Here is a 25,808-nt window from a genome sequence, read left to right as displayed (position 1 = left end):
TTGTCTTTTAAAATCAAATATTTAAATTATTTATTATACATTTAATAAGTAAATGATGATAAAATAATATATTTTATTTATGGTATAGAAAACATTAAGAGTAGAAACAAGAAACTTCATTGTTTCTGAAATTTATTTACAATATTGAAAATAATTCTTAAAAACGTGGAACAAAAATAGTTACCAAATGCTTAGCTAAAAAATTAGCAATCGATCTGGGGGAGAGAAATTAGAACATGCAGAAAAGATAAAGTCCATCACATCAATAGATAAGACCATTTCTAGACTCTAGTCGACATGCCAATACTCATTACACTAAATTATCCTTGGAATGGAACAAAGAAATAGATAATCAAAATTCAAAATGCTAATAGCTAAAATAAATATCGCCAGAAAATCATACAATTAATCTAATAATAACTCAATTACCAAACATCTCCAAAATTTGAATCAATTTGTTGGTCTTGGACTTCACCTCTCCCTGGGTGACTCCCACAGTTGATCCTCATACTCGGAACTTATTTCTTGTTTGGGGCGCTCACCATTGCACTTGCGGCAGCTCATGTTTCGTCTGTAATTCAAGAAGTCACATCTGGAGATAGAGAAGGCAGATGTTTTGGCATCAGTGCTTCTGTAAATTGGCAGAACACAACATATGGTTGTGACTTGTGAGTGAGTGTGAGAGAGACTACTTACGAGGGGCATTCCCATTCTCCTGGATTCAGGTCCCTCTTTGGACGATGTTCTCGGCATCGCAGACATTTCTTGTTGCTGGCGAAGTTCATGAATGCACATCTGTCGGGTAGATAAAGCAGAAGAGAAGAGCACGGTCAAACAGGATACAATTTGAACAGAAAACTGGATCAGATTAACATGAAAGATGCACAATCAGAATTGAGATGCAAGTCCATCGGGAATATGGATGGTTATCCACGATAGGAGGGGTGAAATTAACAAGCAGAAAACTGGTCAAATCAATTGAAACCGACCAAACTGACATTGGTTGGTTGGATGTTGATTAGTTGGAGAGTTCAAAGTACTCCGATGTGACTGACCAACCATATAAGATAATATCATGTTTATATAGTGAACAATGTAAATTTGCTTAGTAAGGTAAAATGACGTCTTTTTGATTAAAAATTAGAGGGAAATTTCGACAAGGTTCTGCTTATTGTCAAAGTACTTGTTGCACAGTGAATACTTTTTACCCATAAACTGTCTATGTCAAAGCCAACCGACCAACCAAATCATCTCTAAAAGTTAAAATTTCAATTTTTATCTCACCTCTGACCGATCAGTTCGTCAACAAAAATCAGAGTAGGTCAAGAATCAGCATCGGTTTTACCTTCATCTTGATTGACCCTGACTAACTTTCTCCCCTTAAGTACTAGAATTGGTATCAAATCCAACGTCTCAACGCAATTATTAAATAATTGAGCAATCAAGTCATCCAAACAACCGTGAAATAAAACAGTCCCCTATTTTGTGAAAGCCCGCAACTGCAGACACCAACCGTACTAGAAAACTGAATCATTATTGAAGTGACCAATATAGAGCATAAGTATTGAACTTACTGCGGGCAGATCCAATCTCCCTTCTTCATTTCAATTTCGTCATCATTCATCCTCTTCGGCCCCTCTGCTTTGCACTTTAAGCAGCGTATATTTCTTGAGAAGTTCATAAAGTTACACCTATTACAGAAACCAATACAATATTTAAGAGCATAATCATGGATGTATGTAATGGTCTTGGAAGCAGCATTGTAAAATCAATATTGAACTGCCTATTTTCAGAAAGTTGAGCTAAAATCTTCTGATATTCCTCATGACCATATTGGAAGAGCAGAAGCTATACAAAAACACTTCCAATAGTAGTTTTAGGTGAAACAAATTGGAAATTGTCCAATCAAACAATATTTCCAATATGTACACAGGCCTACAGGCTGCAGCTACAGGACATCATTTGTACGAGAATATTTTATATTTATCGTTGCCTTAAACTCGTAAGAATATCCCCAAGTTTAATAAGGCCAGTAGAGAAGTACAAATACTTGAAAACCGTTGAATTGTTTTTGTGAGCAAGATTGAATCATTGAGCGGGTTCTTACTCTGGACAGGTCCAATCTCCACTCTTCATTTCAATCTCATCAGCCCGAACCCTTTTAGGACCATCTTCATTACATTCTAAACACCTCCTGTTTCTCGAAAAATTCAAAAAATTGCACCTGTAACCAAAAAATCAAAAGTTAAGGCCCCATTTCATAACCATTTTTTTCTTTTCTGTTTTTGAAAATTAAATTAAATTTTGTCATTCTTTTTCCTTTGTTTTCTGCAGTGTATTAGGAGGAGGGACTTACTTTTCCCTTCCTCGGCTCCTAATTCGGAGCACAGCCCCAATTTCTTCTTTAACATAATTTTCTGTTTCTCACTTGAAAGTTTTTCATGTATAGTATAGCTTCTTTTTTGTTTTTCACAACAAAAGAAATATAGAAATTCGAGCTAATAAAAAAGAAAATCGAAAAATAAATGAAGTTAAGACTTCAGATCTTACTTACTTTGTACACATCCAATCTCCTCTCTTCATCTCTACATCTTTTGATAAGGCATCATTCGTAAATTTTGATGTTTTTTCTTTTCTTGAGGGAGATTTAGTATCAGCCTTCTCTATTGCTGAATCAAGGGGTTTTTCGCTCAGTTCGGATAGCTTGGAAAGCAATTTCCTCACGGATACTTCGACATGCTCTCTACCCAAAGGTTTGTCCCCTCCAGACAAAACAAGTGGATCCAGTGCATAGGTCAACAACATTCGAGCTATATCCACAGTTCTTGCAGTTGCTTCTGGTTCCTTTAAAATAACATAAGCTCTATCACAGGAACCTCGAAGGTTGCAAGTACTACAAACCTGTACGATGTAGATAATTGAAATGAAACACAAGCTTATAACATATGCATGAATTTAATCAGTTCCCCACTCAAAATAGAAAACGTTAATATAAGTCAACCGAGCCCATAGTGCAAAGAAATCTATCTTATGGCAAAATAATTACGATCTTTAAGTGAGACTACATACGTCCCCTTCATCTAGTTGCACATAAGCCCTCAACCTTTTAGCTGAATTAACAACTTTCCTGAAGAGATTGGGACATCCACCTTTCACAACCGTTTGAATATCATCTGTGGACAACGACCTGCACAAAAATTAATCACATGCCAAATATTATGAATAATAATCATACAATCAGTAGGAGTTTAATTTGCGAAAAAAACAGAAGATCCACTTCCATTGATAAATTTGGACAATTAAACTGGATCTAAGCACTAGCCTTCAGGTATGCAGTTTAGCGACTATAGTTGCAGTAATTAAATCCATTACACGTCAACCTAGAACCTGAAGAGAGACAACGGACCTTCCTTTTTCATAGCTAGTGTGTGGAAGCCTCACGCCTCACATTATGCTCATAGGCCCATCCTACTAATTTCCGGAATTCTTTACTAACTCATGTTCGCTCCCAAAGATGATAATAGTTTTAAGTAATTAAGTTACAGGGAGAATCTCAAATGTTCCACTCCTGCAGATATAAGTTTTAAGTTGTTAAATGTTCAAGTTTTAGTCCATGTACTTTCATCTTTGCAATTTGCAAACACGTCTATTTTAGTTCCTATATTTCAAACTTTTGACATTGTAGTTCCTATATTTTGTAATTCTAAAAAGTGATCATTTTGGTCCCCTAGTTTTCCCATCACAGTTTCAGCAAAACACTAATTTCTTCAACTATAGCTATAAATTTGTATTCAAGAACAATTTTTGTTGTGTATGGAATTTATGTTACCGCACCAAATTGGTACATGGACCAAACCAATTTTCAATCTAGGTTGAACCAAAGCGCATAGGGCATGTGCAATATCCAAGTACTTGTCCCAAATGTAATACCTTAGCGTATGAGCCATCCACTCTCAAAAGATGCAACCATCACCATGCCAGAATCAAGTCCGATTTCCAGTCAACAAAACCCAAAAACACAAAACTGTAAATACAAAAACTCACTTGAAAACATCGTAGCGATCCCGCGCGAAGCTGAGGCAAGCATCCTTCAACACGTTCATGTCACTGTAAACATTCTCGGATGCCGTAGCTCCATCACCGCCGCCTCCACCTCCGTCTGCGTCTTCTGAAGGAGAAGACTCGGTCAAGTAACCTTTGGTTTTCAGCCCGTCGACGAAGGAAACCCATTCAGGCCACGGGTGGTGAGTGAGGGTGGAGAGTTGTTGAGGAGCATCAGCGCCGCCGCTGGTGGCGGAATCAGGCGCGGTAGAAGAACTGCAATTGACGAAGCGTAGGAGCTTTGGCGGGAACCTTCTGGGGAGGAGGAGCGGCGATAGGGCTCTGGATGTTGTCCGTGAAATCGCAGTGCCGAAGTATAAGAATTTTGGGGCTGACATAACTCCTTCCTTCGGTGGATTTCAGAAGGAATGGAGAAGGGTTTTTGCCATAGCCATAAGGCCTACTGCGAGAGGGTTTTAGTTTTTAGGATCTTTTCCTTGGGAAAAAGATTCAATTTTTACGTCAATTTTCACGATCCTATTCGACTTTAACAAAAATGATTGATTATCAAAATTTGAAAATCTAAAAAAGAAAAATCACTAATTACAATTCAAATCGAACTTTCAGAAAAGGGGGAAAAAGAGTTCAAAATCAATCACAAATAATTTTGCCAAAAACTTACAATTTTTTAAATATTCTGACTCCGATGTCATGTTTCTTTCAAGTTCCAACACTTTTTTACAATCCATTTAACACATAGAAAATAAATTATTTTGTATCTTCCAACGATTATTCGATTATCTATGTTCAGGTATAAACTATAACATTTATTAGAGTATAAGAAAACAAACAAATTTTAAGCTTTAAAGTAAATATTGTAATACTTAGTCAATTTTGAGATATAGTCATATGAAAATAAAAAAAATTGATACATCTAACCAAGTTGGTTCATATACATTTTACATCAGGTATGGGCTTCACCTCAATTTTAATTATCTTATTATTAGTTTTTACTTTAAACTTTATACTCCACTCGAATATATCGAAAATATATATGTTCTAACCACGTGTGCTAATGAACACTAATGTTATTGTTCATGTTGGAAATGTTGTGATAGGAGCAATAATTTGTGGATTCCAAATGCACAATAATAACATTTCAAGACGAAAAATTCATCAATTGACTGCATTAAAAAAATTGGCATAAGTTATTACTGAGGTATGATGGCCGCATTAGAAGTAGGTCCCTGACATTTGATGGTAAAAATTAAACTCTAATGTAATTTGACAATTGGTATACAAATAAGATGTTTTAAAAAAACGAAGGCAACTAGATGGAAGTATGATGCAATAAAAGAACATCAATTAAATTACTACATCCAAAAAAAACTAAAAAATAATGCATCACTATTATATGTTACGTAAAATCTAAAAAGAAAAAGAAAAAAGAAATTATTATATGTTAAGTAACATAAAATCTAAAAAAATATAAAAAAGTAGAAATTAATCTGGTCGTAAAAAGATGGTGCCACCGGCGGTAAGTCTCTCGTGAGCTTTTGACGGAGTCAAGTTTCATTGGCACTGGCGAGAAGAACCCCACGTAAACCCCTAAACCCACTCTCAAATCTCAATCTATCTTCTTCTTCATCTTCCTCAAAGATCTGCTTCTGCTTCCCGATTCCCTCATTTTTCCCGCCCCAGAAGATGAGAAGATCTTCCTCCATCGCTTCATCCTTCCTCTCCCGCTCAATCTGCACCGCTCATGGCAGCCTTTCCGCCACCGCCACCTCAAATCAAGCTGCGCTGTTCAGTACCACCACCACCGCCGATTCCTATGCCCATCGCCGCTGGTTCTCCTCCCTCCTGGATTCCGTCGCCGGTGGTTCCGCCCGAGCTGCGTCCTTCGGGGTCGTTGGAGCCGTTGCGTCCATAACAGCTGCCTTGTCTATGTCTCAGGAGGTTTATGCGAAGGAGCCCTTGCAGCAGGAGCTGGTTCCTAAGGAGGTCGTTCTTTATCAATACGAAGCGTGTCCGTTTTGTAATAAAGTTAAAGGTAAACTTCTTAATTTGTCGTTCTCGTTGATCTCAATCTTCTGGAATTTTGGATTGGTAATTGCGTCGGTTTACTTGTATGGCTATGACTCGATCAATTTTGTGTTATTCCTTCCGCCGGGGGGGGGGGGGGGGGGGGGGTAAGGTGGTGGATCTCGATTGATGGTCTTTGGGAGAGCGGAAATGTATAGTGGCATCAAGGCAACAGATTTTACCGTTTTCAGGATAACCAATTTTGATACTCTTTCTGTTCCCACCTTACGAGGGTGAGCTTATGGAACTATATTAAGTTGCTGTGTTATCGCTTTCATAAGCTTTCATGCACGCGGAATAGAATATGGAGCCATTCCTGCTGCCGGATTGCCTTCTTCTTTTGGCTACTATATGAATAGATTTTAGGATTACTTTGGGTAAGGAGAGCTGAATTATCCATGAAGACTATGGCTAGTGTTTGTATCTGCTGCTGAAATACAGTGAAGTCTCGGACTTTTTAAATCCACTTATTTTCATAAACATGATAAGACTGTTAAAAGTCAAGCGAATTGTATGTGCTTTCCACTATATTTTGGTTTAGTCATTTTACCAAAAATTGCAAATTCACTATGGCCATAATTGTGCTTTTCAAATCTCTCCATGCGGTTACATGCTCTTGTGCACTTAATGAGGACGGTGTCTTACTTTCAATCTCAGCTTTTCTCGACTACTACGATATACCTTATAAAGTTGTTGAGGTCAATCCATTTAGCAAGAAAGAGATTAAATGGTCAGATTATAAGAAGGTGCCAATATTGGTGGTTGATGGTGAACAGCTGGTTGACTCGTCAGGTATCATTTCATTATTCATTATTCTGAATGTTCTTTTGTATATATGAAATAGCACATCTCAGTTTATTCAAGCGAATTATTTTACTACCACATTCAATTTTCATTTTATGTTTAGACTAACTTCTGGCAATGGCATTACGCAGCCATTATTGACCAGTTGAGCCACAAGGTTCTGTTGGACAGAAATACTGATTCGGTCTCCGAAGATGATGAAGAGACAAAATGGCGTCGGTAGGTTTCTATTTAGAGGTTATCTTTTTCCAAGTTTAGGTTTCTTAAATTATTTGAATAAAGAATACTCTCCCTTTTCCATACAACTGAATCACATGTAAATTTAGTGGCAGGGGAGGGGAAAGGGAGATTAATGATCGTTTATCGGGTCCAACCACTTATGTCTCAATGATCATATACTTGATTATAGATACACCAAGTGAAAAAGTTTTATGTTATTTAAAGTGTTAAGATTCTGAAAAATTATGATAACAGAGTAAAGGCTACGTATATTATGGGTCTTCTCGTGCTATTAGGCACAGTTTCGTCTGGAAGCTTAAGCTTAAACCAGATGCATGTTGACTTTTTATGAGTCGACGTTGCATTCTTTCCTTGTACTATGCAAGTCCATTTTTGATAATAGTTCCTTTATTGTAGCATAGTTATTTTGTCTTCTTCTTATTCTTTTTGTTGATAATTGAATTTCCAGTCATTAAAGTATGAAACTTCTTGCTTGTGATGCTTTTCATTTGCTTAACCTTTTATACTTCATGGTTCTTGATGCAGATGGGTAGATAATCACTTGGTACATGTCTTATCACCAAACATATATCGAAATACTTCCGAGGCCCTTGAATCATTTGACTACATTGCTAGTAATGGTATGACCGAATCATGGATATATTTACTGAAACGTTCCACTTAACAAACGTATCTTAACGTGGATTAAGGATTTTTCATTGGCATTCTTTCCTGTTAAAGTCTATTTCAGTTAATTGTTACTTTACACCTTAAGTTTTTCCATGTGATGCAAGGGAAATTTAGAAAGTCAAACTTCATAGATAAATTTTGGAATTTTCGTTTATTTGGATTGCTATTTATATTGTAGCTAGTTTCTAATATGTTGGGTGATAAATGGTTTGAGGATTCAGTTAGGATTTGGATTCTCATTCTTATTATAACTTTATTTTGATTGAGACTCTCGTTAATATCACCTAGTGTATATATTCGGTTTTGGATTGAGATTGTGGGTGTGTTTGGGAGTGATTCACTTTTGTCTTTGACATTGTCCAAATCAATTTTTTTTTCCATTGATCATGTTTTTGGCAAATTAAAAATTGATTTTAAGAAGCTTAAATTCACTTTGAATTGATTTTGAAGGTATCACTTGGATGGTGATTTTAGAAAATAAATTATAGTTAAATCTCTAATTTTACCATTACTCCTGTATTAACCGAGGGGTGATTGCTGGATTTGTTATTTATAATGTATTTCATTTGTCCGCTTCTCTTGCCAATCCTATTTTTTAGGTAACTTTGGTGCTGCTGAAAAGATTACTGTAAAGTATGCTGGGGCAGCTGCTATGTATTTCGTGTCAAAGAAACTGAAGAAGAAATATAATATTACTGATGAGCGTGCAGCCTTATATGAAGCAGCAGAAACGTGGGTAGATGCTTTGAATGGACGGGACTTCCTAGGTATGTTCTTTGAAGTGTCTTTTATATGCACATACAATATAACATGAGCAGCATAAACACGATCTCTTGTTTTTTAGATGATGCGTCTGTACATGATATGAATTGTAACACCGACTTAAAAAAAAAAGAGCTTTTAATATTGGTGTTAATGCAGTCCTAAAACTCTGCCTTCAACATGCTATATATGTATATCTATATATAATATATAAGCAACAAGGTAGTGTTGCACTAATCAAGTGTAAAAACAAAAGGCTGGAGAAATTTTAATTGGTTAAAGAAACAATTTCATCGATGATATGAAATTATAACAAAGAAATTAAAAGGAAGTACCATCCCTTGTTTGCCCCTGGCAAATTTCCCACCGAAAATTGCAAACTGAGTTGTTATGGAACTTGTTTCATAAAAAAAGAAGACAGGGAAAACGAAGTTAGGAATGAGATTCAAGGATTGAATATATAGTTGATCTTTTAGAATCAATTTTCCTTCACAACGACACTTAAAGATATGCCAAATTCACATCCTTCTGTATGCCAAAGTTCAGTCAATATTGTTCTCTAGTGACATGAAATTCAATGGTTCTTGTTTTGCGTTGTTTAGGAGGCTCAAAACCTAATCTAGCTGATCTTGCGGTGTTCGGGGTGTTAAGACCCATCCGTTACCTGAGATCTGGTAAAGACATGGTGGAGCACACACGTATTGGTGAATGGTACGCCAAAATGGAGAGCATTGTGGGAGGCTCCTCCAGGATCAAAGCCTAATCCCTCTCTGCCGTCAAATCTAATTTTCTGGGCGTTGGTTACCCTGGAAAGATCACTTTTTGTTCACTAGATGATTTTCTCTGTGGGTACACAAAATCTAATATGTGCAAATTTTGATATTCCAATTGATTTTTTGGGAACCTATCATTGATACCATAAGAAATGTTGTCAGTCATCAATATCTAAATAATAAAAAGAATCTGTTCTCTTTTTCATTCTTTAAGATGAGAAATACTTATTGGATAGAGCTTATTGTGGTCTGTTGCAAGAGATTGCTGAGAAAACCAGCCCCATTTGGAGAGGAAGACCCACTAATGGAAATACAGAGCTCAACACATGGCTGCTATCAAAGTAGGTTTTCACACCAGCCTTGTGATTTTAATCATTATTCTCAATGATTGTTCAGAAATATGTACTTGCAAGTCGCTTTTGTTTCTGAAGGGGAATGTATTGTTTATGTGATTTAATATGTTGGGGATAATAATTTTTAACATATTTTGCAAAATGTTCCTTTTTTTTTCTTTTTTTTTTTGTTCTTATCCTTCAAACACAATTTCACAGGGTAGATAGATGTAGCATGACATGATGTTATCTCTAAGGTTTGCTCGGTTGCCATCCTCGTACAGTATATGCCTCTATGGTAAACTAGACTTGATGTTGCATGTGTACGTAATTATATATATATTTTTGGGTTTAACAATTTTAGGGTGGAGATTGAACCATTGATTGTGATGGTAATAGATACTTTATCTATTTGAGATATGTTCGGATTGACATAATATGTTTTTGTTAATGATGATGAATTTATGTAATAAGATATATAAAGATAAAATCATAGATTGCTTTGACTACGATATAGATATAAAAATGGACTTGATGTTCACCAGTTTGATAATCCTATATTTTTTAAAAAACTGTTATAAAAATGGATACCATTTTTATGAAAATGGACTGATATATATAAATATATTTGATAATTTGTATTTCTCTATTTACGTTGACACTATTAATAAAATGTTGATATACACTCATTTGAGTCTAGTTTAATTTCTTAAGGTATGCAAATACAGTTGTCTTATAAGTCATATTTTAATTCTTATCATCAAATTGAACTAAACAAACAAATTACTTAACCATATCATCGTTCACACGAATTTCCTGAAAAATTAACTAATAAATAAATATGCCATGTCAATATTTTTGTCAATAATAATAATAACACATATCTTGATTAAATTATTAAGTCATGTTTAACCATAATAATAATATTTTTGTCTTATAAGTCATGTTTTAATTCTTATCATCAAATTGAACTAAACGAACAAATTATTTAACCAGATCTTGGTTCACACGGATTTCGTAAAAAATTAATTAATAAATAAATATGTCACGTCAATATTTTTGTCAATAATAATAATAACACATATCAAATTAAAACATAGCATTAAATTAAGGCATACTTCAAGTTTTATTCGGAGCCTATGATCATACATCAGGTTAAAATTGTACAACTAAATTTACAATTGAACTTCCATCTTGGTTTAAAAATTACTAGATCATAACTACTCATCAATCTAGAGGGAATGAGTTCAAATTATGATAGCCATCTATATAAGTTTTTTTTGTAATCAGAAGGTTGACCCGTGAATAGTCGAGGTACGCGTAAACGCCGAACACAGGGTTATAAAAAAAAATAATAACTACTCATCCATTTATAATTTATGTTGAAAAATATAAAACAAATCATAGTTTCAAGAAAAATAAATAAATTCTCTAAGAAAAAAATTAATAAAATAAATCCACGGTTCACCCCCCAAAACCAAAGAGAGAGAGAGAGAGAGAGAGGAACAGAAAAGCCTCCACCATAGCCCTCGCCATTGTCAATATCTCCGAGCCGGTTACTCACATCGTTATCTTCTCTCTGTCTCCGCCCAAAACCCTCTGCAGAATCGGAAATACGCCTCTAGGGTTTCCAAGACCCACCTTGCGAGCAGCCATGGCGTCCAATTCTGCAAACCTATGGGTCCTCTTGGGATTGGGTTTGGCTGGAATCCTGCTGATGACCAAAAAGCTTAAGAAAGCTATTAGAGAGGACTTTGGAGCGTTTATCGAGAAGCTTCAGCTGCTTCCTCCTCCTCAACCTGCTCCTCCCAAAGCTCCTCATCCCCTGACCGGTCTTACCTTCGCCATTTCCGACGTGTAGGTTTCACACTATTTCATTTCAGTATTTGTTGTCGTCGTGGTGTGTTTTGTGCTGTTATTGCATAAGGAATCTTCTTTTCCCCTTTAAGGGAGGATGTAAAAGGACCTTCTCGAACATAGATTGACAAACTCTATTCCGCACCAAAGGAACCCCATAACTTTCCAAGAAATGATTCCAAATCGCATGGGCGAATTGACACCCCAAAGCAAATTAGGCCTTTCGATACATCTCTCCACGAAACACACCACCGAGGCTCCAAAAAGAATGAGAAGTGTCTCTGTACAAAACACACCGCTGAGTCCATAAAAGTTGTTTGAAGTGTGGAAATAATCTGTTTGTTGTTATTAGAATTTGAGTATATAATATGACAATTGTCAAGCCATCTTTTTTTGGCAATTATAGAATATGTGACCTGAGAAGAATTGGAGAATTGTCAGGTTAGAGGCCTTGGGAGTTGCGAGGAGGTGTGAGATTTGATTAATATCAATTATTACTCTGTTTGGTTCTCTATGTCCAAACCACCTTTATAACTATTATTATTTTTATTCTCGATGCTGAAGCTTATCTTTGTAATTTCTATCTTGTTTTTGTAGACTCCCTTTGTGTTCAGGCTTTTTTTTTTGTTTTGTTTACCCTTTAATTCAATCAAATTTTGGTTTCATATTAAAAAAGAAGAATTTGATAAGTAACCGTCTAACATTTTGTGATGGATTCATGATTACACGTTTATGCTCTTTATACGAACATTTTCTAGTTGGTCCCTAAAGTGGAGGATTTATATATTGTAATAATCAGATTTGAAATTGAAGGACATGTGACTGGGTTTGGTCATCCAGACTGGGCAAGAACACATAATGCAGCTTCTCGTACATCTCCAGTAGTTTCTGCTCTTGTTGAAGGAGGAGCAACTTGCTTGGGAAAAACTGTTACCAGTGAATTGTCAATGAGGTAAATATTTTTCTTAAATGGTTTATATGTTTCAATTTTACTTCTGAGGGGTTCAATGAAAGTTCATTAGTTTTGCGGATCCCAGACAAGAAACTTTCCTGTTTCTCTAAGCTCTATTCAAGCAAGTGAGCATACTCTTTAATTTGGTTGGGTGCCCTTTGGTTCATTGTCAAGAGGAGGTGTTCATTCTGACATTTTGTTTCGAGTCAAATCCACATTTTTTTTAGATTATGGTAATTTTGTAGAAACAATACTTCACTACCTGCTCCATTTTTCTAATCTCGCATTCTGATGTTAGATAATTTCATGAGTTTCAATTTAAGATCATCTATTGAGTTATAGTTACTTTTTCTTAACTTCAGTATCTCTGGAGAAAACAAACATTATGGCTCACCCACAAATCCTGCATCACCTTCTAGAGTTCCTGGTGGGTCGTCCAGTGGAGCTGCTGTTGCAGTAGCTGCTAATCTTGTTGACTTCTCTTTGGGTAAGTTTCTTAAATCTTCTGTATCCGGCCATTCAATTATGTCTCAATCTCTGTCGAACAGGTTTTCCAATTCCACCCATTTAGGAATCAAGGGCATCATCACTATGTGCACCTTCACGTGGACTACCCTAATTTTCCCCCATATGAAATGAGGACAACGTCTAAACTGAAAAACATTGAAATTTTCTTCCAAGTGTTTTTCCCCCATCAAAGATTGTTGTTGGCTTTAGCATCACAAGTTTCCCTTTCTTCTGATCTACTATTCCTTTATATATTTTTTAAAACCTGCACATATTAATTTGATTATTATTATTATTGTAAATATTGTTACAGATGAATCTGATGGTGTGCATATTTTATTCATTTGAACTTCAACTTTTTTGACAAAAAAAAATGTTGACTTATGTATATTCTTCCGTCTGTCAATATGTTTAATGCCTGTAGGCAATTGACATCCCAAGTCTGTGACTGTGACGATACATAAGGATTGATCTTTCCTCTCCTCCCCCAAATCTTCTTTGAAAGAGCATAGTTGATATGGCCATGTGGCCTTCCTCATAGTCTACTTTCCCTATTGTTTAGTTGGAAATTTGTGTCTTCATTTTGATTTATGAAAAATGCTTTCCACTTTATGATAAAGAAGTGACCACTGTCAGAGCTCTATCAAAAATATTTCCTCTTAGCTGAAGGCTCCAAGTTTGATGCTTTTCATTCTAACACTTGCTCACCAGGAAACCTCTGGCATTGGAGATTCTGTAGATATCAGGAAACTGAAGATTCAGAGGAGTATTATCAAGCCATGAATCCTCCCAGAATCTTTGCTTTCTCTACAGACTTCTATCTTTTGTAATATCCACCCACAGTCCAAAGTTCCTTTTTCCACAAACTCATTAGTATACCAGACTAGGTTAATGCTTTTATACTTGAAATCATACTTATCCACAAGGAGTTATTCTCATGGACGACCCCCACAGCCATTTTGGGAGCAAAAGAGGTGTTCGGTGTTCCTGTTTCTGATATTTTTCAACTCCAAAATTGTCGCCTTTGATGGAGTTCAAAAGAAAAACCCAAGAGTGGCTATTCTCCCTGGGGCCCTGGTTGTTTCAAGGGTTTTATCATGGGTTCCTTGGTTAACCTAGATTGGGGATATTTTGCTTAATTCTTCCAGTTGGGGAAGGCGACGATGTCTTGTCTCTTTGGCCTTTTTGGATTTTTTTTTAGTGAAGTTTCTGTTCTTTTTTTTCCTTAAAAAGGGAAAAACACTTGGTCACATAAACTTCAGAGTTTTTCAATGCTTAGAAACTATGAAAACATATGTTACTCTTCTAATTTTATTGGTCTTGTGACATGACACGTATCTTGGCTTATACCTTGCAGGTATTGATACTGTTGGTGACGTGAGAATACCTGCTAGCTTTTGTGGCATTTTAGGGTTTCGTCCATCATACGGATCTGTTTCCCAAGTTGGAATCATACCTGTAGCAACAAGCCTTGACACTGTTGGTATGTACATCCACATTTTTTATGCCTGCTTGTTCTCTAGCTATTGTCAGTGAACTTGAGCCATTGTAGTTATTTTTTGGTGATATAGATATGTGACTACCTCGTTCAGCTGGTGAAGCTCTTGGTCTACCATTGATACAAATAGAAAAAATTACACGGCAAATGGCTTGGAATCTATTTTATTTTGAATATTTTTTAATAAATCGAAGAACCTCACATTGATATGGGATTCCATCTAGTGCCGTCAACTCAGCATATCCTCTGTGAAAACACAAACGAGGATTGTGCTATTTGCTTTTTTGTTCACTGCCTCTTTATTTTCATAGATTGAATTCTTCCCCTACGTTCAGATTGCACAAGGCTTGCAGATTTACATACTAAGCAGCTTGGTTCTTTTGGATGAGCAGACTGCTCTTTTAAGAAGTGTAAATTATTTGGAATGTAAGATTGCGGTCATTCTTTGGAATATAAGCAGTCTGGGTCGTTTGGATGGTCATTATTTTAAGAGAAAGTTCTGGGCGGCTGAAGTTTAAAGCTGAATTCAATTCATTGCTGCTTTCTAGTCTTCTATTAGAAACGATCATCATCTTATGGAAAGCAATCGAGGGAATACTTGTTAAAGTTTGGGAGTGCCTCTAGTGTTTTTTTCTTTTTCCCCATCCCTTTTTCTTTTCAGTGGGGTTACTTTGTTTCCCCTTCTGAATGGAATCATTTTTTATTGACAAGATGTTTGGTAGTTCTCATCCCTTTTAGTTGTACTGATAGAATCTTACTTTTAGGTAAAAGAACAGTAAATGTAGACAATTTTGCACAGATCAATTATACTTTCAGGCTTGGAAAATTATTTCATTAGGTTATCTGTTAATGTTAGTCTTATCATTTATGGAAGTATCATTAATTCCTAATGCATGTGACCTCTCATATTGTCCTTGAGTTTCATAACTTTTCATTGCTTTTCATTTGATAAGGTATGTAGCTTTTTTGATATCTTTGTCTTTTGGTTCTTGGTGGGCATCTTGTCTCCCCCTTATAAAAATCCCGTTTGGTTTCATTTTGTTGAGCTTCTATTGTACTATGGCAGGATTACTTGCTAAGGATCCTAATATTCTCCGTCGTGTCGGCCATGTGCTTTTGCAACTTCCATACGCGGTTCAACGCAATCCTAGACAAATTATTATAGCCAATGATTGCTTTCAAATACTGAAGATACCTGTTGACAGGGTTACTCAGGCGGTGGCCAGATCAACTGAGAACCTCTTTGGCAGTATGTTCTCCTTTTTTGCCCTTTGTAAATTTGTTACTAGTGAATCTCTATTAAGTTTCTCAAAGAATCTAAATTTCATTTCTTGAGTCACTCTTAACACAATATTTTTCATTAGGACAAGTATTGAAGCACGAAAATCTTGGAAGCTATTTGAGTTCTAAAGTTCCAAAGTTGAGAGAGTTAATTGGGAAAAAGGCAAATGGCGATCTGAGTTCTTCTTCAATTAGAAATCTGGCCAATATGATGCAGATTCTTGACAGGTGTGACTACAACCTTAATTGATGTTGGATTAACTTACCTGATGTTACTTTGAATACATGGGGCAAACAACATGAGCTTGCCTTTTGTAGTGTCATTATCAAACACCGGTTCTCTTTCAAATCTGTGTATTCTTGGAAGGATGTTTTTTCCCCTCATTCTCCTTGATCTGCTACCATTAGTAGAAGGCCTGTGACCTAACTTATCTCAAACTTGTATTACAGGATTGAGTTTAAAAGCAATCATGGGGAATGGATTGACTCAGTGAAACCAATTTTGGATCCTGAGTTAGTGGAACAATTAAATGAGAAGTTGGAGACATCAGATACAATAATTGAAAACTTCAAGTCTGTTAGAAATGATGCCCGTGTAGCTATTAATTCTCTTTTGAAGGTAATGTTTGTGCACGTGCTTTAGTTTACTTTATTGCATTTGCCTTAACTTGTGTCGTAGACTTGAGATGCCTTTGTAATATTTTCAATGTACTATTTAAAAGAAAATTTGTATTTGTTGGGAGACCATCCTCATTTGCTGTTTATTTGTTAACTTTGGAAATGAATGAATCTTTTATGTGATAGTTTCATGCTTGGAGGGTTAGCGACTATTTAGAAACGAATAGGAAAGATGTATTTTTTTTCCTGAGTTTTGAGATAAAATAGTTTCATTCCTCCTCAGAGCTCATCCATTGAAAATACTGTTAATTTAGAATTTGTGTGTATATGGTAGTTTTTGCAATCAGATTAAGAGAGCATAGTTCAATAACACTCATGTATTCATTCATTCGTTCTCAATGAAAGTTATTTTTTTCATAAAAAAAAAAAGTAAGAGCACAGTTCAATAACACTACCTAACTACGTAATCAGACATTTGAATCATACATGTGTAGTTACATTTGAGTCTGAATGTGTTTGTGTTTTTGTGATTTATTACTCCACAAATTTCCTGATGGACAATGAATTGCGAACATTATATGAGACCTTTTGGATGTTCTAGACAAAAAGATAATAATTGAAGGTTGACCATATTTGGATGTTCAAATCAGCTGTCCTTTGGATCTTTTGGTGGGAAATAAAAGATTTTTCCATCAGGACTACAAATTTTCTTGAAGACAAATATCAAGCTTTAGAATCTTTTAGGAAAAGCCATCCATTTTGCTTCTGTTTAGGTATTTTATTCTAATTGAGGAAAATATATTACTTTCTATTTGCTGCATCACGTTGACATTCAGTTTCTTGCTATTTTTGTACCTTAAGAGATTTTACATTCAAGGTTTCAAGTGAACAGCATTTACGAGGGATTAGCAGTCATGGGAACTTTCCTGTTTTTTTGATAACTTAAATTGCAATGTGTCTCTTTTTCCTTTCTTCTTATTTATTTTTTATTTTAAAGAAGAAGTTCTATGCCTTGAATTTTGACACTGTTGTTTTTTAATTATAGTAGTCAGTAACTCCACGTATGAATTAAAGCAGATTGACATTATAGAATGCGTGACCTCCTATTTGGTCATTTATGCATCACATGGTGTATATACTTCGCAAGTTTCTTTTGCCTAAGATAGGAGATTTGTGTGTGCTACATGTCAAACTTTCAGACCACCTAGTCAATTTCTTTTACTTTGTATTACAGTCTTATTTTTTATCTGATCTTTTCAATGAATGTTGAAGTTATATTTCCTATCTTCTTTTTTTGGCATTATCCCCACCTCAATATTCTTTGAGACTTTTGATCAAGTTGACTAGTTTGATTTTTACAAAAAATTTACACTTTGCTTAGGATGATGGAGTTCTGGTCATCCCCACTACTGCTGATCCTCCTCCTAAACTTGGTGCAAAGGAGATTTTTTCGGAAGAGTACCAGAGCCGTGTATTTAGTTCATTGAGCATTGCTAGTATATCGGGTTGCTGTCAGGCAAGCCTCCTCTCACTCTCTCTGGGTGCTTTCCCATGATCATATTTATGGGGTTCTAAGAAGGGGACAGCGTACATGCTATTACTGCCGAGTTTTTTCGTGACATATTTCCCCGCAATATTATCTATGTTTGTCTAATTTCAGGTCACTTTGCCACTGGGATTTCATGATAAATGTCCTGTGTCCGTGTCATTCTTAGCCAGGCATGGGGCAGATCGCTTTTTATTAGATACTGTGCAGACAATGTACAAGTCTTTACAAGAAGAGGCTGAGGCTGCTTCCAAATTCAAATTCTCAAAGAATGCTGTTAATCAGGAACAGTTGGCTGAAATTGCTAAAGAAAAGGTTTTTCAACTGTTATTAAATTACCTTTTCTTTTTGGCCTTTTGGTTTCTGATGCTGCTTCAGTCCATGTCTATTTTCTATGCGAACATATCTTTGTGCTCTTCAGCTTCATTTGTATGCAACCTGTTCATTTCTGATGTGAATACTTTCTGCAGTTGCACTACCTTTTATAATCGTTCCTGTGGCCAATTCACTCTTTTACCAGGACTGTAGAATGTTTTAATGGTAAAATTCATGCTACAAATGTTATGAAGAATTCTCCGAATCAGCTCTCTCTCTCTCTTTAGGAAAAGGAAATTTTATTGAAAGCAGAGAGCCAAAAAGGCTACAACCCAAGGCCAGGGGTAGAGAACCCCCCAAAAAGTAAAGGAAACAAAAGAGATCAAAAGAAAGCCTTCCAGTGTCTTATTATCACGGAAAGGCTATAATTACAAAAGAAAGCTCAAGTGTTCTATACCATTGAGAAAAGAGTCAGATGAACAATTAATCCTAAATTTTTTTATTTTTTTTATATTCGTGTGTTCGGGCCAGCTTGCCCGCACCTCGACTAATCATTATCCTAAAAATTTCTACAGTTCCTCTCTTTCCAAATAAGCCATAAAGATGGCTCCCATAGCACAAACCAAAGAATCTTACGTCTCCTGAAATTCAGCCCCGTGCCATTCCATAAGCCAGTCATCCATCCTGTTTAGAAGGCATAATGACAGCCCCATCTCGTTCAGAATAAAACACCAGCCACTATAGGCACAAGGGCAATGGAGAGACAAGTGATCTAATGACTCTTCTTTCCTTTTACAAAGGCTGCAAATAGAAGGGGAAAAAAGAGCCCAAGTGGGAACCTTCTCTGAAGCCTATCAGCAGTATTAAGACCCCTGAGCAAAATGGACCATAAGAATATTTTAACCTTTTCAGGAGTGAGGTTTCCAAATCATATGCTCCCTCTCACTCTTAACTTTTTTAGATTACTTTTCCAATTGAAGTTTATGAGAATTGCTGGTTAAGAATCAACCTGTTTTTGTGAGTTTAATAAGAAGTATTACAGTTAATGTTTATATGACTTATCCGGTCACCATTTGTTCATTGTATTCAAATTAGTGTCTAGAGTCCAGTAATTTATATTCAGCTACCCTTTCAATGCCAAGTTGCAGGCAGGTAGCATATGTCACCTCCTTGCTGTCATGTTAAATTGACTGTTCATAAATATTTTTAACTATTTCTTCTATAGTACCAATAATAATTGATACAATCAGCAATGTGGCAAGTAATCTATAATCACTAGCTTTGTATTTGCTGCTTATTCCCCCCAACCCCATCCATCTTTCCAAGTTTTCTGACTTAATGACATCACAGAGATTTCATTACTTGCCACATTGCTTTAGTTAGGCAATATATTGCTAGGCTTTGAAAATTTTAGCTAACTCATAAGGCACTACATTTGACTGTTGAGTTTATGATACGTCATCCTGTTTATCCTTGTAGTCCTCTGTAGATCTTATGAAGAAAATACACATTTTCTGATTGCCTTTTTTGATGACAGCAAATACTTTTGTTAAGGCAGTAATTCTTTTCCTCTAATTTGGCGCATTTGTGTTTACTTTGGAATACCAGGGCAATCAAGCATACAAAGATAAACAGTGGGAGAAGGCTATTGGTTGTTATACCGAAGCTATCAAACTTAACAGCAGAAATGCAACATATTACAGTAATAGGGCTGCAGCATATTTAGAGCTTGGACGGTATTTTCATTCTTTTTTTCCCTCTTATATGTATAAAGATTTAATCTAATTTCTAAACCATTTCCTATAGGTTTGTGATCATTTATTCTTTCCTTGGTGTCATTTCAGGTTCCACCAAGCAGAGGCAGATTGCACTAAGGCCATTGACCTGGATAAAAAGGTGACTGGTGTAGAAAACTTTTATGCTCTGAATTTGATTTTATATGGACTTCCATTTGTTCGTTTATTCCTAATGATTTATCAGAAAGCGTTGCAATATTCTTTTTGTCTTTAATATCAATCAACCTCTGTACATCCTGCTTTAGTCTGCAATCAAAGTGGATACTTGTTATTGATGGTTAGGTTACCTTGTTGAGCGCCCGATAATTAATGTAGAAGGCTATCGCTTTTTCTGATGCTTTCATAATAAATAAATGTTATTTAGTAAAAAATGATAATGTTTAAAATATTGTAATTTGAACGTGTAGCTCTGTTTTTCTTTTGTAGTGACCTTATTCACATCATTCTCTTATCCTCCTTAGCGCTTTCTATTAGAAAGAGTAGTAAAGAATTGAATGTAATTATACTGTTTTTCACTAATCAAAAAAGAAAAACTCCATTGACCTCATTTCAGCGAAGTTAATATTGAGTTCAGCAAATGTTCATAATTGCTTTAACATCTCCCAACCTTTTCAATCTTCCAGAATGTTAAGTCCTATTTACGAAGAGGTACAGCGAGAGAGATGCTTGGTTATTATAAGGAAGCAATTGAAGGTAAGCTGTTTCTTCATGTTGACTACTATTTTATGATTACTGGGTGAATTTTGCCAAATCTTCACAGCTGTTATTTTAGGCCTTGATGAGTTCATATTAAGAATATCATAAGTCATGCTAGAACAGATGATTTGTTGTTGGGGCTGGATTCTTATCTGGACTGGTGTTTGTGATACTGGGTTTTGTCAAAATTTAATGGTTTCCTTATAAGCCAATGTCATTGCGTCACATTTTTTTTTGCTACAATTCCTCTTTGCTCCCTGTAACTTCATTTATGATGCCAATCAAACTATCATTTGTTGATGGATAGCATAAAACCACTATAATGTTGATCACTGTTATTATGGTAACTTTTACTGCAGATTTTAATCATGCCCTTGTTCTCGAGCCAACTAACAAAAGAGCATCAGTATCTGCAGAGAGATTAAGAAAGTTATTCACAGGTTGATTCAGTGATAATCAATCTTCCCAGACCGGAGAATCGCTCATTGGCGAGACTCATTGTTCTCTGCCATGAAGACCTAAACCTAGTGGTGGGCACTCCCATGCGCACAGACGTTCTTGCTGTTGGGAATATTTGATTGCATTTTGAGCCAATAATGTTGTCCGCTTGATTTTGTATTCGATTTAATTAGGACCATAGAAACATTGGTTATTTATTTTGCGAAAGCTCTGTAATCCAATTTTGTCTCGACCAACATTACCCAATGAGGATTGTAGTCCTAGTTTTAGCTGAGCTGAGAAATGCTTACAATACTATTATGGTGATTGGTGAGTATAAATTCAATGTTTTTGGAGTAGTATCTTCGAACAAAATGTTTTAGAGATCAAGCAGCATCAATTGAGATGTATGATTGCAATGCAATTTGAGATAGTTTTTGATATCTTCAAAATATGAATGTAATCTTTCAACCTATTTATGAAAGACTCTAGAATTAACTAAAGCGTTTCTCGGCCACATCTGAGATTTAACTGGATCCTCTTTAGTGTTTTCCACTTAAATTTTAGGAGTATCAACGTTAGCAGAATTGTGAGTGATATAATATTTAGTGGCATTTCTATCATTGTGAAAGTATATTACTTCTTCACAATTCAACTTCTATTTATGTATTTCTACAAAGAAAACCTGTTTGGCTGATCACCAATCCACGCAGCATTGCTCGTCCCCCTCTCCAAAACAACCGAGATCGAAGACTGCAGAACAAGATAAATGCATCGAGGGCAGAGATCAGCAGGACAATGATTTCCATAACTTCCTTTGAGGACATGTTTATAAGCATCAGAATTTTACATTAACTCAGTCGAATACAAAGAGCTCATCCAACTGCTCATCTGTCCATTGTGGGAGTAAGGGTCCTTGTGTTCGTGTGTCAGCCTTTTTCACTTCATTAATTGTTTCAGCTTCTTGATTATGTGGAACTTGTGTAGCGTTGGCTGCAGCAACATCATTTTCTTTGGCCTGTGATAGTTCGCTTGTATCTGTACCCATACCACGGTTGATGTACTCATCTTGCCCTGTTTCTTGATCTTGGTCAACCAGGAAAGTGTTGAAACTCAAATTTGAGATTCCCTTCGACATACCCGGGTTCATCACCGCACTGTCTTTCTCGACGATAGTCTGTTGGTTTCTGTTGTTTCCACTTCCTTTGCAATTGCTCGATTTAGAACTTTGCCTTAAATTGTTCATGATATTTTTAGTTGTTTCGCGTGACACATACAAATTCTTCTGTGGCATGGTTTCTGCAAAGTTAAAGGATAATAATTGAAAATAAACATCTTATCCTAGTCGTTCCAGTAATAAAGCATATATGAGGGGAAAAAAGCTTCTATTTTCCCACTAAAACCACTAGATATATACACAATAAATATGGCTTTAGATAAAACAGGAATTTGTATGAAAAATATTGTCGACCTCCAGTTATAAAATCAGGCTGTCTGATTGCTGTAGGATTATTGTGCTCAATATGAGGTCCGCTGTCCTTAGAAATAACCTACGGGATAAAGGATAAGCAAAAAATAGTTGGTGGCAAACAAAAGATAAAGTGCGTGCTCCCAAGTTATGCAACTTATGAACGTAAATCATGAACTAGAAATGGGAAAGAACATCATAAATTTCAAGAAATCTTTAAGAATTTCCCATACATTCTGCTCTGTAACTATATATCTTCATTGCATCCATATTTCCTAAGCCTAAGATTAATTTACAAAGAGTCCTAGGAGTAAGTTCATTATGGGAATCTAACACAATTCCTAGCAGGATTAGATACACTATGGCTGAACTATATGGTCACCTAATACCCGAGCTGAATTAATGTCATAGGCATAGCATCTAATTAAAAGGTAAAGATGCTGACTTCAACAAGAATCGGATTTCGCCGACCTAAGCATAGCTCAGTACAAATAATAATTGCTGACACTACCAATGATAAATCACCACTCGATTATCTTTCCTGCAGGATGTACAAATATGAAAATGCATGTACTAAACCAACAAACAAAAATTTTTGAGGGGTCAAATATCCTTTACCTGTCAAACAGACTAAGCGTCAAACTTTTCTTTAATATAATCATTATACGCCTGCATAAGCTGTTCAATCACAGATGACGTTTGTCTACAAGCACAAGAACTAGCTGACAATTTGTCCAACTCTTGTGAGTTGTCACAACAGATGCCTTCAGCTTGGTTGCTTGATGCAACAAAAAGGAAATGTACAATTGGTGCAAAAAACAAAAATCTCTTTTGTCCAGTAAGCTAGAAATGATTCCTTATTTCTTTCGGGGCCTTACTTTTCATATAGGAAAAGTGAGTACACATGAATATATGACTAGAAACAGAGTTTTCATAACAGAATAGTTTCTTCCTTAGTACGAAGGCTTGCTAACTTTTTGTGCAGTTCTTAAAGCAAACCATACCTTGATAACGTTGCTTGATGTTACATTAAGCACGTGTACAAAGCGTGTTGGGGAAAATACAGCAACCTGGAAGATAAATGATGGTACGCTGAGCATTGTGGACAGAATAAGACAATGGGTTCAATTTCCACACACCAATCAAATTTACCCAAATGCCGGAAATAATGAAATCAAACCTTCTTCAACATTAAAACTGCACCAACAGATAAGTCCTTCCCAAAATTTCCCTCGGAAATGACACTATGGTGAATACTAGCGTCTATTGTACCTGTTGGATCCTGGCATCAGAAGTTCATGCTCATTTTCACATCCACAGAATATTGAAATTTTGGAATGCTACTTTCTGTGTGTATGGGGAGATGTATATTCAGAAATCTAACCTTTAGAGTCACCATCATACCACCCAGACCATTTGAGGTACAAGATTTGATAATGGCAACGACCTAACAAGGCAGCCACACAGAACAGAATTAACAGAAAACACCAAACCCTAATTGAATTTTTGCAACGACAAGAAGCTAAAGTGAAGAAATGTTAGCAATATTTGATGCAATGATATAAGAATAAAGATCCACTAAATGGGTCTTAAGCAATAATCATCTGAATATCGTTGGTTCTCTATCTCTCTCCCGTAATCAAAATGGTGGCGACGTCAGGAATTTGTCATTCTCTAGCTTCCACAATTTTTCACGCCAGAAAAGCGAAAATAAGGGTTTGAATACAAATTACCAAAGCAACTTTCTCAGCATTAAAGCCATTCTTGATAGAACTCAAAGGAGTTTCAGACACTGCTCCATTACCCTCCATCGCACCTACAAAAACCCTTGGATTAAGTCTTCAACAATTTCACACTCCTCGAGTCACAAAACAAACCGAGAACAAAAAGAACCTAGGCCGCGGGCAAAATCCAAAGCGCAAAGCCACTGGTTGCCACCGAAATCATCGTCCTCTTCATCACCGTTTTCCATGACTCTCCTTATATACTCCTGAGTGGGGACGGGCTCTTCATCGCCGACATAGAAGCAGCTATCCCCGCGGGTTCTACGCTGCATTGCCGCTTGGACGGCTCCGGCAGGGCCAGGAATGAGACGCGAAGACGATGGAGCGAAGGGACACGGGGGCTCTACTTCAGTGAAAACTCGTCGGGATTGACAAATTGGAATCTGAGAAGAGAAATTCGAACCCGGTTGGTGGTTATCGGATTGGGATTGGCAGTGGAGAGCGGAACTGGAAGTGGCGGCGGTGGGTTCGGAAGCGGAGAGGGGTTGAGGGCTACGGTGGCGCTTCAGAGGGCGGAGGAGAGAATGTACGTCGGAGTAATCAAGATCAAGAGCTTCCCATGGTTCCATTTTTTTAGGGTTCGAAGGGGGAACTGTCATGCCGCGCGGGAAATTTTGAAAGCAGATCCTGAAAGAGGATTGACGGTCCATTCTCCATGTTTGCTTTCCCGGCAAGTATCATCGTCACTGTTCTTGAAATGGGCTGGGCGGCCGGCCCCCGCCCGTTAATGTTCAAATAAGGCCCATTTCTGATTTTTAGGGATACTTTTTTTTTTTTTTTTAAGTATGCAGGGATATTTCTTGAACAATAAAATTTTACAATTAAGTCCTTAAATGTTTCAAAATGCACAAACTAACTTCAATTTTATAGAATTTCGAATTATATAATGGCTACTATTTAACCCACTTTTAAGGAATTTTACAAAATTTGAAAAGTGTAATATTACCCCCTAGAAAATTTTATTTTTCAAATCCATGTTGAGTTGATATTTTGATTTAATAAACATACCATTGAAGCAAATGATCTGGGTCTGATTGTAACAATCAGATAGTTAAAGTTCAAAGGTGATTGATGCGCATTTTGCAATGTTTAAAGGTTTAATTGTAATAATTTTATAAGTTTTGGGGTTTAATTGATCAAATTTAAAATATGACGGTGTGATAGGGATAGCTTTTGCAAATTTCCCCTTTTTTTTAATAAATCGGAAAAGGTAAAAAGACGATAAATTAAAATTATTTTGTATAAATAGCCATCTTATACTAAATTGAGTAATTTAATCATCAGGAATATGGTTCATTTGTCTCTAAAATGATAAATGATTCAGTAATTAATTTTTGTCATAAAAT

At 36.1% G+C, this 25,808-nt stretch overlaps 4 protein-coding genes across 4 annotated transcripts; 2 read left to right on the top strand and 2 right to left on the bottom strand.

The window, feature by feature from the left end:
* Positions 1-237: 237 nt before the first annotated feature.
* Positions 238-4,552, bottom strand: LOC111007446 (zinc finger (Ran-binding) family protein). The gene is made up of 7 exons (XM_022279814.2): positions 4,045-4,552; positions 3,070-3,187; positions 2,555-2,901; positions 2,108-2,224; positions 1,575-1,691; positions 697-795; positions 238-592 (listed from the first exon to the last, which is right to left on the bottom strand). Exons 1-7 carry the CDS (start codon positions 4,437-4,439, stop codon positions 472-474), a joined length of 1,314 nt encoding a protein of 437 aa, XP_022135506.1. The 5' UTR covers positions 4,440-4,552; the 3' UTR covers positions 238-471.
* Positions 4,553-5,557: 1,005 nt separating this feature from the next.
* LOC111006921 (uncharacterized) lies at positions 5,558-9,579 on the top strand. Its single transcript, XM_088126120.1, has 6 exons — positions 5,558-6,094; positions 6,784-6,918; positions 7,062-7,149; positions 7,696-7,790; positions 8,439-8,606; positions 9,204-9,579. The coding sequence occupies exons 1-6, from the start codon at positions 5,746-5,748 to the stop codon at positions 9,362-9,364; spliced, it is 996 nt and encodes a 331-aa protein (XP_087982246.1). The 5' UTR covers positions 5,558-5,745; the 3' UTR covers positions 9,365-9,579.
* A 1,598-nt stretch (positions 9,580-11,177) lies between these two features.
* Positions 11,178-21,569, top strand: TOC64-III (translocon at the outer membrane of chloroplasts 64-III). The gene is made up of 13 exons (XM_022279025.2): positions 11,178-11,563; positions 12,363-12,515; positions 12,878-13,002; positions 14,380-14,505; positions 15,587-15,769; positions 15,885-16,029; positions 16,252-16,420; positions 17,801-17,935; positions 18,080-18,280; positions 19,889-20,016; positions 20,125-20,176; positions 20,700-20,769; positions 21,132-21,569. Exons 1-13 carry the CDS (start codon positions 11,361-11,363, stop codon positions 21,215-21,217), a joined length of 1,776 nt encoding a protein of 591 aa, XP_022134717.1. The 5' UTR covers positions 11,178-11,360; the 3' UTR covers positions 21,218-21,569.
* A 235-nt stretch (positions 21,570-21,804) lies between these two features.
* LOC111006894 (nuclear localized protein) lies at positions 21,805-25,207 on the bottom strand. The gene is made up of 7 exons (XM_022278993.2): positions 24,572-25,207; positions 24,412-24,494; positions 24,063-24,125; positions 23,859-23,960; positions 23,683-23,748; positions 22,682-22,760; positions 21,805-22,509 (listed from the first exon to the last, which is right to left on the bottom strand). The coding sequence occupies exons 1-7, from the start codon at positions 25,110-25,112 to the stop codon at positions 22,067-22,069; spliced, it is 1,377 nt and encodes a 458-aa protein (XP_022134685.2). The 5' UTR covers positions 25,113-25,207; the 3' UTR covers positions 21,805-22,066.
* Between the last annotated feature and the right edge of the window lie 601 nt (positions 25,208-25,808).

The sequence above is a fragment of the Momordica charantia genome (genome assembly GCF_013281855.1).
Source record: "Momordica charantia cultivar OHB3-1 chromosome 6 unlocalized genomic scaffold, Mcharantia_2.0 BLBB01000006.1, whole genome shotgun sequence".
NCBI lineage: Eukaryota > Viridiplantae > Streptophyta > Magnoliopsida > Cucurbitales > Cucurbitaceae > Momordica > Momordica charantia.
This window is presented reverse-complemented; position numbering and strand designations above follow the sequence as displayed.

Excerpts from the sequence above, each read along its gene's own strand:
- LOC111007446 (XM_022279814.2), bottom strand. The coding sequence starts at position 4,439 with ATGTCAGCCCCAAAATTCTTATACTTCGGCACTGCGATTTCACGGACA. Across the intron at positions 2,225-2,554 it reads GGAGATTGGATGTGTACAAA|GTGCAATTTTTTGAATTTTT; the intron begins GTAAGTAAGATC and ends TTTTGGTTACAG. Across the intron at positions 796-1,574 it reads GGAGATTGGATCTGCCCGCA|ATGTGCATTCATGAACTTCG; the intron begins GTAAGTTCAATA and ends TCTACCCGACAG.
- LOC111006921 (XM_088126120.1), top strand. The coding sequence starts at position 5,746 with ATGAGAAGATCTTCCTCCATCGCTTCATCCTTCCTCTCCCGCTCAATC. Across the intron at positions 6,095-6,783 it reads GTTTTGTAATAAAGTTAAAG|CTTTTCTCGACTACTACGAT; the intron begins GTAAACTTCTTA and ends TTTCAATCTCAG. Across the intron at positions 8,607-9,203 it reads GAATGGACGGGACTTCCTAG|GAGGCTCAAAACCTAATCTA; the intron begins GTATGTTCTTTG and ends TGCGTTGTTTAG.
- TOC64-III (XM_022279025.2), top strand. The coding sequence starts at position 11,361 with ATGGCGTCCAATTCTGCAAACCTATGGGTCCTCTTGGGATTGGGTTTG. Across the intron at positions 16,421-17,800 it reads CTATTAATTCTCTTTTGAAG|GATGATGGAGTTCTGGTCAT; the intron begins GTAATGTTTGTG and ends CACTTTGCTTAG. Across the intron at positions 17,936-18,079 it reads GTATATCGGGTTGCTGTCAG|GTCACTTTGCCACTGGGATT; the intron begins GCAAGCCTCCTC and ends GTCTAATTTCAG.
- LOC111006894 (XM_022278993.2), bottom strand. The coding sequence starts at position 25,112 with ATGGACCGTCAATCCTCTTTCAGGATCTGCTTTCAAAATTTCCCGCGC. Across the intron at positions 24,126-24,411 it reads ATGCTGAGAAAGTTGCTTTG|GTCGTTGCCATTATCAAATC; the intron begins GTAATTTGTATT and ends CTGCCTTGTTAG. Across the intron at positions 22,510-22,681 it reads GCCTGATTTTATAACTGGAG|AAACCATGCCACAGAAGAAT; the intron begins GTCGACAATATT and ends TTAACTTTGCAG.